Source organism: Hypoxylon fragiforme (genome assembly GCF_022984875.1).
Source record: "Hypoxylon fragiforme strain CBS 206.31 chromosome Unknown GGS25scaffold_3, whole genome shotgun sequence".
NCBI lineage: Eukaryota > Fungi > Ascomycota > Sordariomycetes > Xylariales > Hypoxylaceae > Hypoxylon > Hypoxylon fragiforme.
Genome location: NW_026054758.1, coordinates 3,973,018 through 3,990,744, shown reverse-complemented (window position 1 = coordinate 3,990,744; position 17,727 = coordinate 3,973,018). Strand labels below are relative to the sequence as shown.

Genomic DNA, 17,727 nt, shown 5'->3' with positions numbered 1-17,727 from the left:
GCATGTACCACCTCCATGTACAGTACCCACGACAGTCCCACGTATCGGTACGTTGCTACGTACATACAATATATGCAACTTTGGGCAAAGCGTCCTGTGTGGAAAGAGAGCGAGGATTACAGACCCGCTGCCGCGCATGGTTCCCAAAGCCTCGTCTTGAACTGACTGGTACATAATTAAGCAATATCCTTTGGTTTTCTAGACTTCGGTTATTGAAGTCTTGTTTCGTTCTTCCCATTTCCCCATAACTTTTTCTTAGATCGGATCTCACTCCGTCAATAGGTATTGTTCTCGCCTTGACAATTCTCTTCGACGAGACGTACAAACCACAACCATCCTTGCTTGTTGTTGTCCAGCTCTCCCCGTAAGAGACTCTCTTTTGCCCAGCGAGGCTGTTCATCATTAGTGTGATAGGGGGAGGAGGAAAGAAATAGCGAAGCGTTCGAGACAAGTTGATTTTCGCCTCACGCTGCCGCCTACATTTTTCGGCAATCATTTGATTCCCAGCATCACAAACAAGAACTATACCCCCCACAAAGACGGCTGGCCTGCTTTCTTTTTTTAGCACACCATGAGTCATTGCCCCAACCCGGATCTCGAGATCAAGAAACTTCGGGCCCTGTTGGAGCACAGAGATGCCCAACATCGGGAGGCGATGAGAACTAAGGATGCGGATCTTCGCAGAGCGAAACAAGAAATATCCCAATTATCGCAATTACAAAACTCTTATCAGTTTCAATCGCAAGTAGCTCAATCCCCGAGCCACAACATACCTGACGATTCTGCTGCTGCTACTTCTACTCCTGTTCATAATGAATTCCAACTATCAAGTACTACTACCGGTACACCTGCCACTCCTTTTCACCAAGATGGCATGTCCAGAAGTAATACCATCCCTCACAGCAATGCTGTCAATGGCCATCATCGCCACGACAGTGCTGCACGATCATCTGTAAGACCAATTTCTAAACACGCCCTCGTGCATGACCTTGTAGTCAGCCCCATATACTGACGGGCGTTCATTAGAATCGGCACAGCCATCATGCCCATGCCCATGTCCACGCTGTCAAGCGTGCTAGGACCATGTCTCAGCAGGCTCCGTCGTCACAGAAGATGGACCGCGTTGGTTCAAACCTGTCCACCCAGTCCGCTGGCCCATTCACCGGCAATGCTCCCATATCCCCTCCCCAGCGGATACATAACGGTAACATGCAGATGAGGAGTGCTGGCATGGTAGACTACGTAGACAAGGACGAGCCCGTATCATCTTACGCCCTTGCCTCATCGCAGTCCATGCGGTCTTCCCAATCATCCAAGCATCGTCATGAAATGCCCACCCTTTCAGAGTCTGGACCCATGACCGGTGCTCTGCTCGACCCTGAAGTTTACTTCGCGCAACATCCGTTTCACGAAGACCTTCCGCCATCGATGGCTTCTTTTGGATCATCAATGCCCTCACAGAACCACGACGTTGAGGTGCCTCAATTCAATATCACTAACGTGTCAGTCTGCGGTTCAATGACGACAGCACCCACATACGACACAGCACCGATGACTCGACAAAATAGTTTGTTCGACAACCAATCAGTGTCGGGCGGCGTGCGCATGATGAGCCTTGGTTCGCAGATGTCACAGGGCGGCGAGGCGTACTATCCAGATGGCTCACCACACACCGGGAGCAGTGGGGATAATTCGCCGTTAGGGAAACGACCCTATTGTAGTGAGGATGCCCTCATCGCGGTTGGGTCGAGTCTCGCGCCTCCGTATGCCCATCAATACGCGGCTTCCGCCCCTACCGACGCCCTTCTCGCTTCCTCAGACATGGAACGATCGATATCTAGCGCAAGCATGGCTAGCACAAGATCTAACTCGTCACTCAAGGCTCGGGCCAAAGATACGCTAAAGCAGCAATGCCAACGTGCATTGAATGCGCCCTTAAAACCGAAGCCGAGCGTTGAAAAAGACGCTAAGGAATCGCAAGCCAATGCCAAAAAGGATGGTAAGACAGCCATTACCAAGACTAAATACGTAAGACCAAAACAGCCCAAGGTGTACTGCGATCAATGCGAAGAGCACAAAGACGGGTTCCGCGGCGAGCACGAGCTTCGCCGACATCGCGACGCCAAACACCAGACCACCGTCAAGAAGTGGATCTGCGTCGACCCAGCTGCCTACGGCATCGCGATAGGCATACCGGCTGTCAATCCCTTGAGTAAGTGCAAGGCCTGCAAAGCACAAAAGAAATACGGCGCGTATTACAACGCGGCTGCCCATCTTCGCCGCACTCACTTTAAGGAGAAGCCTTCGCGACAAAAGAATAAGGGTAACAACAATAACCGCAGCGACGAAGACAAACGTGGTGGCAAGGGAGGTGGTGATTGGCCTCCGATGACTGAACTTAAGAATTGGATGAAAGAAATCTGGGTGAGCAAGTTCGAATCGGACGATGAAGAGGATGCCGAAGAAGATATGGGCCATGTCGCGGATACCGAGCCTGGAGCGATGGATTCCTATCCCGGAGAGTTCAACATGACGCACAAGATGGCTGGGAATGTGTTCGCCGAGGTGGTAGACTACAGCAACCTGATAGTCAACACCGACGTCGCCTATATGAACGGCATGCCGCTTTCGTCTGCCGACTTCAACTTCAACAATGCCATGTCCCCTGCTACCATGTCACCTAACTTTAGCTCAGACATGTCGACATTACTTCCCCATGACCATGTGAACCAATTCAGCTCAGCTCTATCATCGTCTGCCACGGTCACCCCGATGACGGCCTACCACGAACCATCACACGTGGAAGACTTCGACTTCAGCATGGTCTATCCTCAATGATCTCGCCCAGAGGTGTTAGATGAGGGTTTCTTTCTTTCTTTCTTGCTTTCTTCCATTCTTTCCTTATCAATCAATTCTTCACGAGTATGAATATACGAGAACCCGACTCGAGGGATCTGAACCGAAGCATGAGAAGAGAAAGTTGAAGAAGATGAAGAAGATGAAGATGAAGGACTAAAAAAAACCAACAAAGGAACGACGAAAAAAAGAAAAAAAAGTTTTAAGGGAAAGAGGAAAGAGGAAAGAGGAAAGAGGAAAGAATGATTGTTTTAAGAAGATGAAGAGGGGGCCTGAAGTGAACTTTAACGCTGCTTTCTACTTCTAGTTCTTTTTTTCTATTCGGCGCCAAGTTCGTTTGTTCTTTCTTTAGCGACCGGCCTTTCGTTTCTTCTCGACAAGCAAACCCTGCGTACCTGCATCTCGTCTCGCAGTATAGCTCCGATTAAAAACTGTCACCAAGGCGGTTTCCTCGAAACTCGCGAAACCTTATTCAGGTTTATGATTTCTAGTCGCTCGCTACGCCATTAACCTTTACGCTTTACCTATTTTTATAATATTTACTCCAAACTCCAAACTCCAAACTCCAACGCTCACAACCCACACACACCTACTAGGTCCTTACGCTTCATTTCTGGACTTGTTCAAGGAACCGAGTCACATACCTACCAGGTATCTTCGCATTATTGTCCTTCATTGTCTGGTCATCATCATGCAATTACAGTAATCGATTAGGCGGGTGGGATCCGTGAGGATACGTTTATTCATTCATCGCCTGCTTCTCCTTCTTTCCTACCTACTTCCTACTTCCTATTCTACCTACCAAACCACTCTGTTTGGTAGAAGGAACTAGGTGGACAGCAGTGTTAGGCTATTGTACCAAAATCACCACTTTTTGCGTACATCGCAATATACTACAACGTTTTTTGGGATGTGGATTAGACGGGCGCGATCGAAACGAGCGCATGTACTGCGATGCATAGATGGCTTGCTACCGGTGGTCAGCAAGCCCGGTGAAATCTCTTATGCCGGCCGCGCTGAAAGATGATGCGGCTGGGTTGTCATTTCACCTGCATTTGTTTCACGGGGAAGTACTCCGCGAGGAGAGAACCTGAATGAAGGCGTCCCGGCGACCTGAAGAGAGGTTTTGGTTGCCCTTTTTATTTTTTATTACCTTTCCTAATGCTTCCTTGCTCGCCAAATCACATCATGGCCATGGCGTTTTCTGTTCTTTGGAGACTGGGACTTGTTTGTTCGTTAATCTCATTGCTTTTATGTGGGATGGGAGACTTCGGAGGAGAAGGGGGTGAGGATCTATTTCCTTGAACCCCCTCTTCTTGTCTCCGGCGTTCGCGTGTAGACAATACTACCACTACTTGCTTGTTGTCGCCTGGGCTGCTAGACGGTTAGGGGACGGGACGGTCTTGGTTGGGCCTGGCTTTGGTGCTGCCCATACATTTTTATCTATTTTTTTGGCTAGCAGCGGAGTTGTGAGTGGGGCAACGGGGAGCAAAAGTGAAAAGGAGACTGATTTATCCTTCTTCCTTTTTTGATTATGCCTTTCTTCTTTTACTTTTTTACTTTGGGAACTTCTCTTCACAGCTAATATTTGTCGTGGTTGGGGTAATATGCAATGATGGGGTTTTGTACACGACCACCGGCTGAAAAAAAACACCGCCATATCTATACGATGCATTGGCGCGTTGCTGGCTGGTTGTTAGGCTTAACTCATTTTTTGCTACACCCCTTTTCTTATTCTAACGTACTTGATTGTACTGTAATGATATATTCGTTTAGTTCGAGTGGTAGTTGGATACTCCTCCCCTTCTTTGTATATCTCATTAGAAAGGGGGGAGTTGCCTGTCCCGCCATTTCATTATGGCGGACTAGCAATTAAGGTGCACTGAAGAGCACTCTTGCCAACTCAGATTTTATTACAAGCTATTTACTACGACTTTTGTTCGTTGCAGTGTTTTGATTTGAACCTTTGTCGAATGTGTGTTGCTTCGTCCTCGTAGATTCGTCTGTCGTTTCGGGTTCGAGTCGTGTGTCTGAGTGCTTGTTGTACATGTGCTAGTGAAGGTACAGTACTACGGAAGTGCATATCTTGCTTGGAGATCTTGCCATATATGGCTACCTAGTAAGTCAGTTCCGTGCCACCGGATAATGTGACATATTACATCACAATCAGTGACGTGTTTCTGGCCTTGTCCTTGGGTCAACTACAATCGGGACAGACAGCTACCTACCTACCACATTGGTATTAGTAGCTTCGTTTCAGTGCCGTTCTCTAACTACCTCATATCACGGAACGCTGTTGGTAGGAAGTATGTAGTTCCAGCGATGCGATGCCCTCATTAGGTATACAGGTAGCGAAGCAAGGGATTTCCACCAAATGAAGCACAATAAGTAAATTCATCGATTCTCCTCTCATGTGCCACTTTCCCAGGACTTTACCTAGGCATCTATCTATCTATCCAGTTCCTAGCCCGTACCTAGCATCTAAAGCCAAAACACACATCACAACTCCCGCATTTCCTCCATCTTACGTCCGTTGTCGTTTCGGCCCCCAATCCCCCAATCCCCAATCCCATCCCTCAATCCCCAACTCAAAATCCCGGCGTTAATCCCCTAGGCTAAGCCCAATCCCAACACCCGATACTTATTATGTATGTTGGTTTCGTTCCAGAAAGAAAGAAAGAGAGAGAGAGAGAGAGAGAGAGGATCTGAGACATAAGTATGTGCAATGCAACGCTGCCTGGCTGCTCTCCCTCTCCCTCTCTCTCTCACACACAATTATCGCGTTTCACAAAGGGGGGTGGATAATCGGGTAGCTCGTTGGATTGGTTGGTTCGGTTGGCTGGCTTGTTGGGTTTTGTACCTAGGTATCTACCTACCTCTCTACTACATGTAGGTATCCTGGTGTAGGTAGATTCGAATCGCTTCTGATTCGATTTATGGTGTTTATTAGGAAGCGAGTGACACAAATGCTACCTACGTGGCTCGGTGTCTGGTTCCGGGGGACTGCCTGTATCTACCTACCTAACCTTAGGTACTTGCTGACTTACAGATTTCTATTCTCCGGACTGGCTGTAGGTAGGTAGGTAGGTAGGTAGAGATATATCATATTGGGTGTGTGATCCTACGCTGCTTATCTACCTACCTACCTACCTACCTACCTACATATCAATATTGCTTACCTAGACACCTACTTTAGGTAAATCACGCCCGTGGATATATATATAGGTGGGCTATGGCCATCCATGGGTATTATGTAAGTCCGGCTTTGCACATTTTTCTCCGATGCAAGTTCACCCACCCTCACCCTCACTCCTAGCCTAACCCACATACATACAATTACATACCTACACGTTGCCTGAACGGGATCCTCATATGCGGCTTTAACGCCAAAAGCGATACTACCACCACCACCACCACCACCATCTTGTAGGTATGTATGTATATAGTGTAGATGATGGGAAGCAGCACAGCCCAGCCTTGTTCCATATTTAGGCCACCCTCTACTCAAGCGAACAATACCACATGGGGTTTGTATGGTATGGTACCTATGTATCTGGCCCGTAACGCGGGGAGACAGAAGGCTTATCTCTACCTACCTACCTACAGACCTACTTACCCGCCTACCCGCCTACCTCCGCATGTCTAGCATGTGTGTTAGTTATGTCTACAGACTCTACTCCGTCCTATCACATACGTCAATCGCGACCGATACATGCGACACGCATCTGGCGGTCTGATCCGAGTGTTTCGTTTCTCTACTACCCAACTCGGAGGAGGGGGGCGGCGGCAGCACACACGGGAGGCAGTGTAGCCTCATACCGCATTATTCGTGCACCTAACTTTGCGAATACCAAAAATACTTCAATCAATTGCTTTGCTTTCTTCTTCTTCTTCTTCGTACGTGCTACCGTTACCGGTTCCTACCTACCTAGGCACCCTACTCGGTAGGCTAGCTGATACCAAGGTACCCAGGTAATAGTTATGTATGCTGTTTTCTAGTGGTTAGGTGGTTTTATCTGGGACGCAAGATGTTCGGTAGCGGCAGCGCCCCTGCATAGTCTCACACATCATCCATCTATCCATCCATCCACCCACCCATCTCCATGCGGCTGATGATATGATTTGCAACGCCCCAGCTGTTTTTTTTTTCCTTTGGTATATTGATTTTTACCTGGTAGTTCTGGAACCTACCGAGTAGTTCTCAGCTTTCGACCAAATATATGTTTGAGAAAGACGGAGATAAGTCTGAAAGCCCACGGGCTGGAACTGGAAGGATCGCTCGGGGTGGCTTTTGCATGTTGCATATCGCGGGTTGGGCCACCCCTTTCTCTTCAAGGTTACCATGGAGCACGCGAAGGAACATCACACGGCATATAACTGTAGTGCTACGTCTCTAGATAGATTCCCGCCAGCCTGATTATGTTAGAATTACTTCCAGCAGTATAGTAGGCGATGCTCGACATACACGTTGATGTAGATACTATTTATGGCATCTATTCGATAAAATGCAATATACACTCGACATGAAAGATGAATTGATCGAATTGTAAATACATCAAGCCACCTACTTAACAATCGTCGTCGTCGAATTCTGTTCCACCATTAACTTTCGGCATCATCATACTTTGACTGACCAAAATGGGCTCGTACGTCTCCATTGTCGACTGCAAGGCACACTATAATGTCACTCTCAACTGTGGCGTTCAAGGCGTCAATCAGACTATAAACGGCACAACCAAAATATTGCCTCCTTTCACAAGTATTGGAGGCTACTCTAGGGGGGAGGTCCCTGGAGATCCGGACATTGCTGGTATAGGAGTGCGATTCATACTTGCCCTTTCGTGTATCACCCATGCTTACACGAAACAGATCCTCGGAGTCTTCGTCGCGGTCACTATGTTCTCCATACTTGCTGGTCTCATGACGGTGATCTGGCAGATCTTTAAAACTTATCGGGTAAAGACGACTTCTGCTGATGAGTAAGTAAAGCACAAGAGACCAAGTGTGAACGTCAACTAAGTTCTGATAGGCGAAGAGTCGAAGGAGGGAAACGAACAAGCTTTTCGGAAGTCATGGAAACATTAGTTCTTGCCTGTAGTGACCAGCAAGTGTTCACGGGAGCTGCGTATGCAATTACACTCAGATATTGGAAAGGCTGCACAATCTCCGCATACCATTACAACATCGTCGCGAATATGATGTTGCTCACATGTGCGACACATCTTATGTCGGTAACCATCGTTCGAAACTATTGGAAGTTTCCCTGGCTTGCGGCCCTTCGTGTTATTTGCGTAACGTTTGTTTTCATCGCCACAGGCTTACTCATGACCAACCAAGATGCGGTGGACAATGGCTATACGTTCCCCACGGGTATTCCACCAGCGAATATGGATGATAGCACCATCTTCTTGCCCGCAGCCTGTTTTCAGAGCGACCAACATTCGGCTGCAGATACATTTAGAGAGGTGACGTCGAGTGCTAAAAGTTTCAGCGATGCCCTCACCCACTCGATGTCGGGCGACAACAAGATTCAAGGCTGGAACCTGTACATCATCACGGTCCTCTTCTACGGAGCCGCCACCATTGCCGAACTGATTAGGTTCATCCGACGGGGTAAGAGCAGGCCTGGATGGAGGGCCCATGTCGGCGACAAATTTCGACGATTTTGCGGGCTCGGAACACCGCTGAGGAATCTGGTACAGAACATGTTCTTGATCTACCTCCTAGCTGGCGTAGGAATTAGCCTTTTCGTTGCCATCGCCTCAACAATATATATCTTTGAGCTCCGCAGATGGGTTGATAAATCGCAGTGGATCCAACTCGAGAACGGCCTGAACGAGGAAAACGACTCCAAAAGCTTTGGTCAACTGGTTCCCCTATTCTCTAGTGCATTGATTGTCTTTAGCTTTGCTCAAATCATCAGCGGTTAGTTGTTCCCTTCTTCTCTCGCCCTTTTCTTGCTTCTGTTTCTCTTCTAACTGACACATGTCTGGGGCATCTGACAGAGAAATGTACACAACACCAAAACCGTAAACACGAACAAGAGGAGATGCCTCCGCAGGACGGGACTATCCCATACCTTGATCCTTCTAGCTACAACTTGATCCCCCCACGCGACCCAGAAAAGGGGAGATTCGGAATAGGCGATACTGGAACGGTGGGAATAAGTGAGACTAGTTGGCCTCAGCGGGTCAGCCTTGGGCACCAGCCCCCTTGGAAAGACGATACCCAGATGAGCGGTGATCACTTTGGTACGCCATTACTTGGCGAACATAATTATTCCTCTACCACAACGACACTGAACAGCCAGTCGTTGTCGGCTACTGAACATGCAATCTCATCGCCACCGTCGCTTCCGTATCTACCTTCGATGCCGTCGATATCATCGTTGCAGTCGCTACCACCTCTGCCGCAAGCTCAAAGCCAGAGCTCGACTTGGAATATGAGGCCAATTTCGTCGCGTAACTCTAGTGCGCCTCAACCGCGAAATCCAGTCTGGAGCCCCGACTTAGCCCAAGAAGTGGGTGCGAGGCCAGAGGTAGGACCTAGACACTTTTCGACGCGGCCATTCTAGTGATCTCGTTCATTTTTTCCCCTCCTCCTCGACATACATTAATGTATCATAGCGGCTGGCTGTTGGAATTCTGGCGTATATCGATTTGGTTTCTTTCATTGTATCTTTAGCATGGCACGTCACGATATACCCAGACTCATTATTGAAAAAGTTGTTTTGTTTAAGATTTTAACTCTTTTCTTTTTCTTTTTCTTTTTCTTTTCACTTCAATGTTAGATAGCTACGTAGATCATTATCGGAAAGACGAATAATCATTCATCTATCCAAGAATTTAACCGAAAACATCACTCAATTTAATACCTACCCTAGGTGCATATGTACCTAGGTATGTAGGGCCATTGTAGGCATCTTTGTCTCGTACCTGGCTAGCCCGGAAAGCTTAAAGTAACAGGGGTCTCGGGTAGAATTGATGTGTTCCCCGCATTCCATCTACACCTATGAATTCCCTACCTTAGGTACCTACTGCCTACATATGTAGGGTAGAGTGCATGTATGTACTATGTATGAATCCCTTATGAATCCCTTTCACAGCAAAGGGAGCTACTAATGTATTGTACTAATGACAAACCTTGGAACTTGGAAGCATCGAACCCCACTATCTTCTCCAACTGACGTTACTCCAACCCCAACCTTTTTCTCGTCTCCTTCATTTTTCCTGTCACTTCTTGTCACTCTTGTCACTCTTACACTCATCCCAATTTCGAATATCTTCGTATCTTTTCCCGATTTTCGCCTAGTTGTTTTTTGTGACTAAATTTATCTGGGTAACCTACTACTATCTTTGTTTTTCTCTCCCTTCGATGCATCTTCTTCGCCGAAAGGAGAAGATGCTGCCCTTCGTTTCTTTCGTCTTGCTCCCTTAGTTTTTCACCCTTCAGTCTTTCAACTAAGTAGACTCGTGACACTCGAGGATTTCCAATTGAGTCGCTTTAGAATCGTCCATGCTAGTGAAACGATGGCAGAGAATACCGAAAATGCTTCCTCGGTTGGTCCAGTTGGTCCAGAACCTCATACAGAACCTGCTGTTCCTGCACCAGTCTATCAACTCCCCGAATGGGAGACCATAACTCACCCCCCCAAACAGCCTCGTCAGTCGCTGTTAGGTAGACTCATCCCTTTGAAGCCTGATGAGGAGGATGAGAATCGACCTATATCCGCTCGACTCTCTCTAGCGGCGGAGCGTACTCTGGGAAGAAAATCGCTTTCTGGTCGAGCATCCACTCTCCCGTTACATAACCCACCCACCGAGAACGGCGCAGCAGCAAAGGGTACGCTGGCCACTGCACTGCACGCGCGTTTTGACACCGCCTTCCCTCCACATAGAAAGTATTTCGGCCGCTCCCGCCGGTTTTTATTCCTATGTATCATTCTACCGGCGGCGATCTTTCTCTTCGTAGTCGTCCCGCTAGCAGTAGGCCTCGGCGTGGGCCTAACACGCCGCTCGTCCTCCACGTCAAATCTGCCGCTTCCGAGCAATACGGAAACTTTCAGGGGCGAATTGACTTACTACGATCCTGCCTTGGGCGCTTGTGGTATAGAGTCTACCAGCAGCGAGGACATTGTCTCCGTATCACACATTATCTTTGATGCTGCCAGCCAGGGCTCCAATCCGAATGCCAATCCGCTCTGCGGCAGGAAAATAAGAGTTTCAAGAGATTTCGTCGAGAATGGCACGGGAAACCACAGTGTAGATGTCACGGTTGTGGATCGCTGCGTCGGATGCGAAGCGGCGGATTTGGATTTGAGCATCGCCGTGTTCACGCGCTTGGCGCCGGAAGGTAGCGGGAGGGTATCCGGGAACTGGGCCTGGTTAGACTAAATATGAATCGACGACGAATCGGAAAAGATGGCATAGCCGGCAGAATTATACACTCCGGCCGGAGTTGGCCTGGTTATAGACACATGGATGGAGTTTGGAATGTTTTATACCCCTTTTTGCTATGGTTTAGCGATTTGATGAGTCTATGAGCGGTCGGACGGGTAACGTACAAAATCAGGTTATGAATATCATTGCATTTTGGCATATACGTTTTTTCACCTTGTTATATTGGAGGCGGGAAGGGAAACGGTTGCGATATGGCTATTGACTCTCTCTTAGGCGAATAGCATTGACAGCATTCTTCACCACCTGAGCAAACCCATGGCAGGCGATGTTGGTATTCAGTGTCACAATCGTTGTAACTGGCGAACTTGCAAGCAACATTTAACGCCCAGCGATTACATATGCATCTGAAGAATGGGCGGGCATGGAATAATTGACATGCTAACTTACATAAGGTATTTCTAACGTCGCAAATGATCATTGCATCAATTGTGCCTAGACTAGGTAACGGCCAGACTACGCGTTTCAGTTACTACACGTTCCTTAGGTTTAGACGCCATCAACGATGCACTCTTGGAAGCGTCTTGGTATGGGGCTGTTATTCACCCCGGTAACTACCTAGGTACTGAGAAGCCGACATCTTCTTCGCATCGACCTTACATCGTGCTACCGAGCCTTCCTGAAGCTTCTCACTCAAAGGGCCATCTCTCCCTGCTTGGCACTTAGTCAGGCTTGAGAATTCACATTGCCAGGTGATGAGCAAAAAGTATGTATGTATATACGACCATCATACCATCTTACAGATGCCTAATGCCTAACAAGCTATTTTATCACGGCCCGAGAATCAATACGTGATGTTCGCAATAGTCCGGCAGCTTGCGAATAATAGTACGAGCGAAGTTGACAATTCGGAGACGTCCCCGATGCCGAGCCTTTCCACTACTTAAATTTTCTTTTTTACGGTGGTTGATTGGTATACCAGGAACTCGTAACCAATAGCCTATCACGGCCCGCCGAGCACTCGTTCGTCTTTATATCCGCGTGTCGGTCGGGTGGCTGGCCCGGAGGGTGCCGGAGTCATGGGGTCTTATGTTGGTTATGTATTGTACGCTAGGAACGGCGCATCGGCGCAACCCTTTCCTTGGCCTGTCAGTTGGTCGTCCAGTCTTGTTTGAGTCAGTTCGGATATCCAGACAGCTTCGTGGCAATTGAATTGCCTTAGTAATGACTACCTATTAGACTAACCTACCAGATTGTTAAGTTGGGTGCTAATTGGCCAAGACTCATACGTATGTCTCTAAATGCCATGACACGCACCCCAGAGTCCCAGAGAGAGGCGAGAGGCAAGAAACAAGCGAGATAGATGATCGCGGGGAAAATGTCGCCCTACCTGACAACACTTATTGATGTCTACTTCTGGGTAGCATTTCAAGAGCCAGCGATGAACAGGGAATGTCTATGCGAGAGAATGGCTTTGTAGATGGATGCACTTACAGCCCGGGGTTTGGCGCAATTCTATTCACACTTAGCGACAGCTACCTTACCTACCGACCTAAGTGCATGCACGCATGTATTCCCAAAACCAAGATGATCCGGTACGTATATGCAGGTACATACCTACATACCTACCTATGTACTTACTACCTACCATACTTCAAAAAAGCCGACCAGATTCAGAAAGAATAGCCTAGACTTTTGCCGCATTCAATCATTCCCTGGACCTTTCTCGGCCTAGGTAGTTAGATCTTACGATTAATGGCTGACTGACAGGGCCGTTCCAGATGCCAGTCTGCCAACTCAGACCTGACTAGGGCGCTAGGGCTGTAACGCTGCCACCGGGTTACCTGCCTGCATTGTACAATACCTCACCATTAACAAGCCATTTTTGCCGTTGTAGGGAGCGGTTGGGTACTTGGCAGGTAAAAGTTGGACTACTGGATAGTTATAATTTAATAAATTCATTTGGGATGTGACATGTGTACCCGTGAATAACCTCTTACTACCTAGTACCTAGTAGGTATGTGGACACTAGGTAGGTTACAGCAGGCCCCCGAATAGTTAGTGGCTACCTAGGCAGGTACCTAGTAGGTAGGAATACAGCGCTATGCATGTTGCTGTCGCTAGTACATGGCATTCTTCGACATTTGAAACCCACGATCACGACATCGTCATATAAACTCCAGGAAAATGCTGGAGTTGAGTGTATTGTAGATTTGAGAATACCTACCAGGTCGGTATACTGAGAGTTCAATCAATTTCTGGCCCAAAGACATTCACGTTTGAGTAGGTATCGTACTTTTCTCCATGCCTACTAAGTTTTAGGTGGGTGGACGGTCGAATAGGGGTAATCTGCGCGGGCGTTGCGCCGTCGCAGGCTCAACCCCTTTTCACTGGTGCGCTGTAAAGGTCAACGCTTTCATTGACACCTAGCCATGATATACCAAACCTGATAATCTTATATGGACTACATAAGCTGTGGTGTTGTTCTTAAGGGGTCGTGCTTTCACTGCCTACCTTCCACTTATCAAAAGGCTTTCACCATTACCTAGTAGTTCATATGCTGACATACCGCTGTCTAGGCTATCAACGCTCGTGTTCACGGTTATTGGCAAGAGCTAGTCAGTCAGTCACCATATCTGACAATCTCTCTTTCCTTATCACTAGCCTGCATCGTTAGCTGGGTACTAGTAGTCATCACACCCCTGAGTAGCAGTTGGACGTCTCGTCTTGCGGTGATCTCTACAGCCATATCCTAGTTTGGGGAGATCGATAGAATAACAGACTCTCGGTCTCTTGCCTAACACAGTAGTCTATGCCAGCGCAGCTCAGCTCTGCTACGGAACGTCTAGTGTTGACAACGCTCGAACCTCCAAGAGCTTGCAGTGTATGCAGTGTATGCCCAGTAGTCGGGCCTCCTGAGAATAGAAAAAGGAAAAAGAAGGACCCAAAATGACGCAGATGACGACGTACATACCTGCCATCGAGGAAGCGACCATGCAGAGAACATCTACATAGGTATGTATGTAGCGCAGACACATCTGACAGCATCACCCGGAGCAACGAAAACTAAAACCACCGAAAAGACGGGGGAAATCTTTAGCAGCCACAAGCCGCGACTTCTCCCGATATTTGTTCACCTAGTTACCTACGACGTTCCAGAATAAAAGTAGCCCCCCCCCCCCTTCCCCCCTTCCCCCCTTCTCCCCACCGTACCGCCAGAGAGATCAGATTGCTTAGGTAGGTATGGGACCTCGTGACCGGAGCTAGCGAATATTTGAACCATGGGATGGGGATGGGGGTAGGTAGTAGTAGTAGTACATACCTATGTAACGGCGCCCGCATTATATTATTGATGAGATGGGGAGGATGGTGGAGAACAGCTCAACAACACACATGGAATAATACATTAGATACACAGACAGATAGCTAGACTCTAGCCTCACTATCGATCCTCACCGTACAGTACAGTGTGTACGTATTGCCTCACGAGCGATTCAGCCACGGACGCATTGAGAGAGAAAGAAAGAAAAAAAAAAGGCCCGTCACCCGCCTCGTTCTCTTACGCGAGTGGGCTGGGAGTAGCATCTCATCTCATCTCATCTCATCACGATGTTCGAGGACGCGCCAGGATGGCGCGGTTACATGCCTCGGATACTGTACAATACCTAGGTAGGTATGTAACAACTACTATAACTACAGGACACTGGGAAGTCGCTACTAGTAGCAGAACAGAATAGTAGCGCACGGTGCTATTACGTCCCAACTAACCTAACCTAAGCCCATCCATCCATCCATATATACGTACGTACGAACCTAGGTACCTACCTAACGGCCCTTCCTCCACAACACAACACAACAAACACTGAGGCCGGAGAAGGCAAAAAAGGCGCAGGACCCTCAACGGGGTCTCCAACCATGAAAGGGGCGGGGGCTCCAGGAAAAAAAAAAAAAAGTACGACCGAGAAAAGGGCAGCGGCGCGAAACGGGGGGGATTGGGGGTAGGGGGTAGGGGGCCATGGGAAAATGAGCAAATGGTATGTAAGTAAGCGAGAGAGAAGAAGAAGAAAGTGCGGTCTTCCTTCGTGCGGGATGTTGGCTTAGAATGGGATGGGGGGGGGGGGGGTGGGGGTATGGAGCATGAAACATCGTGGGGATGGTTATATGGATGATGTGGGAAAAGAAAAAAAGCACGAGGTGGATGGATGATGGATGGGATTGCATTAACAACTCTAGGTACAATGCGGTTTCTGCGGGAATTGAAGGAGATTTCTGGGACAGTGGGGAATGAATGAAACTATTTTTTTTTCTTGCTAATATGCTATCATCTTCATTTACTTTTCTAATGCATTCGGTAATGTATGTACATAGGTATGTAGTTTATGGGTAGGACAGAAACATGTCATCACCCACGGGCCGATAGTTACAGTAGATCTCGCCAGGAGATTGCTCAGTGAAGGAACCTGGAGAAGACTCCGGAGATTCCCTTTCCAAAAAAAAAAAAAAAAAAAAAAAGGGTTTCGCGACATCGCCCGCATTCCCAAAACCGAATTTTGACTTGCAGCGATGAGGTAGGTAGATGCACAACACGTCAAGCATAGGTAAGATACAATGGGTAGTATTCGATGGAGACCCCATTAAAGATTGGAAGGATTGAATTAGTATTAAAGAGTAGAAGGGAAAAAAAAGATACAGGAGGCGGTTAGTGGGTGGATAAGGGTGACGGTGATAATCTTGCCACATTGATGAAAGTGGGTTCGCGATGGGTAGATTCGGGGGGGAGGGGGGAGGCTTGTCCAGACAGAATTGCATGGCAGTCTGATCTGATATACTGGAGTCTGGAGAAAATGCATTGTATGTACCTACGGAGTATGTATGTAACAGACGCAGCAAAATGTAACCAGAGAAAGATTGTTAATGCGCACGTGAGAGATGAAGTTATCATCGAAGACCCCTTTTACGTCCGGTTCTCTGACCTAGTCCTGCTTAGTCTTCGTTCCATCTGTTTCGAGACCCTTTGAGGAAGGCGACTTTGCTTAGACTACCCGAAGTTCGTTGCGGAAGCCATCGTCCGGGAACATCAACAGACTTTGGCTATTTCATTTTTTTTTTTTCCTAATTTTCCTAATTTACTGTCTTGATGTTGATGGACTCAAGCTATCGACACCGAAGAACTGTCTAGTGCGATCCGGACGGGAACTCTATATTTTTGACAAATGCCTCGTTGGTTACGGTTGGTATGGTAGTAGTTACATACTGTACATATATGATGCGACCGACTCATATATCGGGTGGCAGTACTGCAGTGTAGTAGTAGGACGGTCAGTACCATCAATGCTGAGGGTAAAGGGGTTTCAAGGTACACCGCATCGAAATGCTATGTAGAGGAACACCATGGTCCAGTTTTCCTCACTTTAGTCAACTTGCCTAGGTATTTTGACATGTCATGTTACCAGTATGCCAATGGTTTCTTTGGGGGGGTTTTTTTTTCCTAATTTTAATTCGAATTTTAGTTGCCAATATTATTTTCTTCATGCTCTGTCACTCATTTCGCTCTCGGAGCCAAAAAGCCAAAAAGCCAAAAAGCCATAAAAAAAGAGCCAAGAGATACAGACGAGAAAGCCTCTTCAAACCTCGAGACCTAGTGCAGAGCCGCTTTGACTCCACAACAGGACCGAACTCGGTACTTTGCTCGGCCACCCTAAGACGTTACATTGATCTCTTCTTGGCCAATGACGCATGTTATGGCCTCGTATGGATCAAAGTTAGATGATGATAGAGTTGTTCGAGTTGTTAGAGTTGATGTTAGAGTTGGCAGAGAAAAGATAATTGAGAAACTCTTGTTGGTTTTTCGTTACAGGTTACGTAGGTTACGATCACTATTTTTTCCATTTCTTTTTTGGGAATAGTTATCGAGATTGTTACGAAATCGAAGTGTCGTGCCGCTTGTTAAAAAAAAAAAAGTCCCTTGTTCCTGGAATGTGTCAAGCCTTTTCGGGGTCCGGCGCCAGTTTTCTAGAAAAAAATAGCTACACTAATAATGAAACTACCAGCAACTACTAACTAAGCAAATAGCTAAGGGTAAGATAAGGCCGGGTCTGCCGGATGGGCGGCTCTTGTCGGGACTAACCGCAACGGAGCGAATAGCTATCAGGGCTACCGAGAATTACTGCGTGAGGTGCTCATGATGGCCCCATATATATGTGGGCATCCCTATGGCTACTCAAGGCGATCTATGGTTCCATCGGGCCCGCCGATCGGCGTTGAATACAGAAATTTTAACACAACCGCCCTCGCGCGACACGCCGTCACGAGTCTGATGGGGTGATGACGCACTACTAGGAAGCTCGATGGTAGGGAGAGGCGTAGGTAATAGTAACCTTTTAGCAGGTAACAACCTAGACAACCCAGACAACCTAGTACATCCTTAGGTACCAGGTAGTAAGGTAAACAAGAACGAGAACGAGAAAAAAATGAG

General features: G+C 47.6%; 3 protein-coding genes across 3 annotated transcripts; all 3 read left to right on the top strand.

Moving 5' to 3' along the window:
- Nucleotides 1-373: 373 nt before the first annotated feature.
- Nucleotides 374-3,394, top strand: GGS25DRAFT_207738 (uncharacterized protein). The gene is made up of 2 exons (XM_049256854.1): nucleotides 374-952; nucleotides 1,027-3,394. Exons 1-2 carry the CDS (start codon nucleotides 572-574, stop codon nucleotides 2,836-2,838), a joined length of 2,193 nt encoding a protein of 730 aa, XP_049119507.1. The 5' UTR covers nucleotides 374-571; the 3' UTR covers nucleotides 2,839-3,394.
- Nucleotides 3,395-7,357: 3,963 nt separating this feature from the next.
- Nucleotides 7,358-9,706, top strand: GGS25DRAFT_207712 (uncharacterized protein). The gene is made up of 4 exons (XM_049256853.1): nucleotides 7,358-7,674; nucleotides 7,726-7,835; nucleotides 7,886-8,781; nucleotides 8,862-9,706. The coding sequence occupies exons 1-4, from the start codon at nucleotides 7,495-7,497 to the stop codon at nucleotides 9,428-9,430; spliced, it is 1,755 nt and encodes a 584-aa protein (XP_049119506.1). The 5' UTR covers nucleotides 7,358-7,494; the 3' UTR covers nucleotides 9,431-9,706.
- A 570-nt stretch (nucleotides 9,707-10,276) lies between these two features.
- On the top strand, nucleotides 10,277-11,361 carry GGS25DRAFT_207612 (RlpA-like double-psi beta-barrel-protein domain-containing protein-containing protein). The gene has a single exon (XM_049256852.1). It carries the CDS (start codon nucleotides 10,386-10,388, stop codon nucleotides 11,247-11,249), a length of 864 nt encoding a protein of 287 aa, XP_049119505.1. The 5' UTR covers nucleotides 10,277-10,385; the 3' UTR covers nucleotides 11,250-11,361.
- The last annotated feature ends 6,366 nt before the right edge of the window (nucleotides 11,362-17,727 follow it).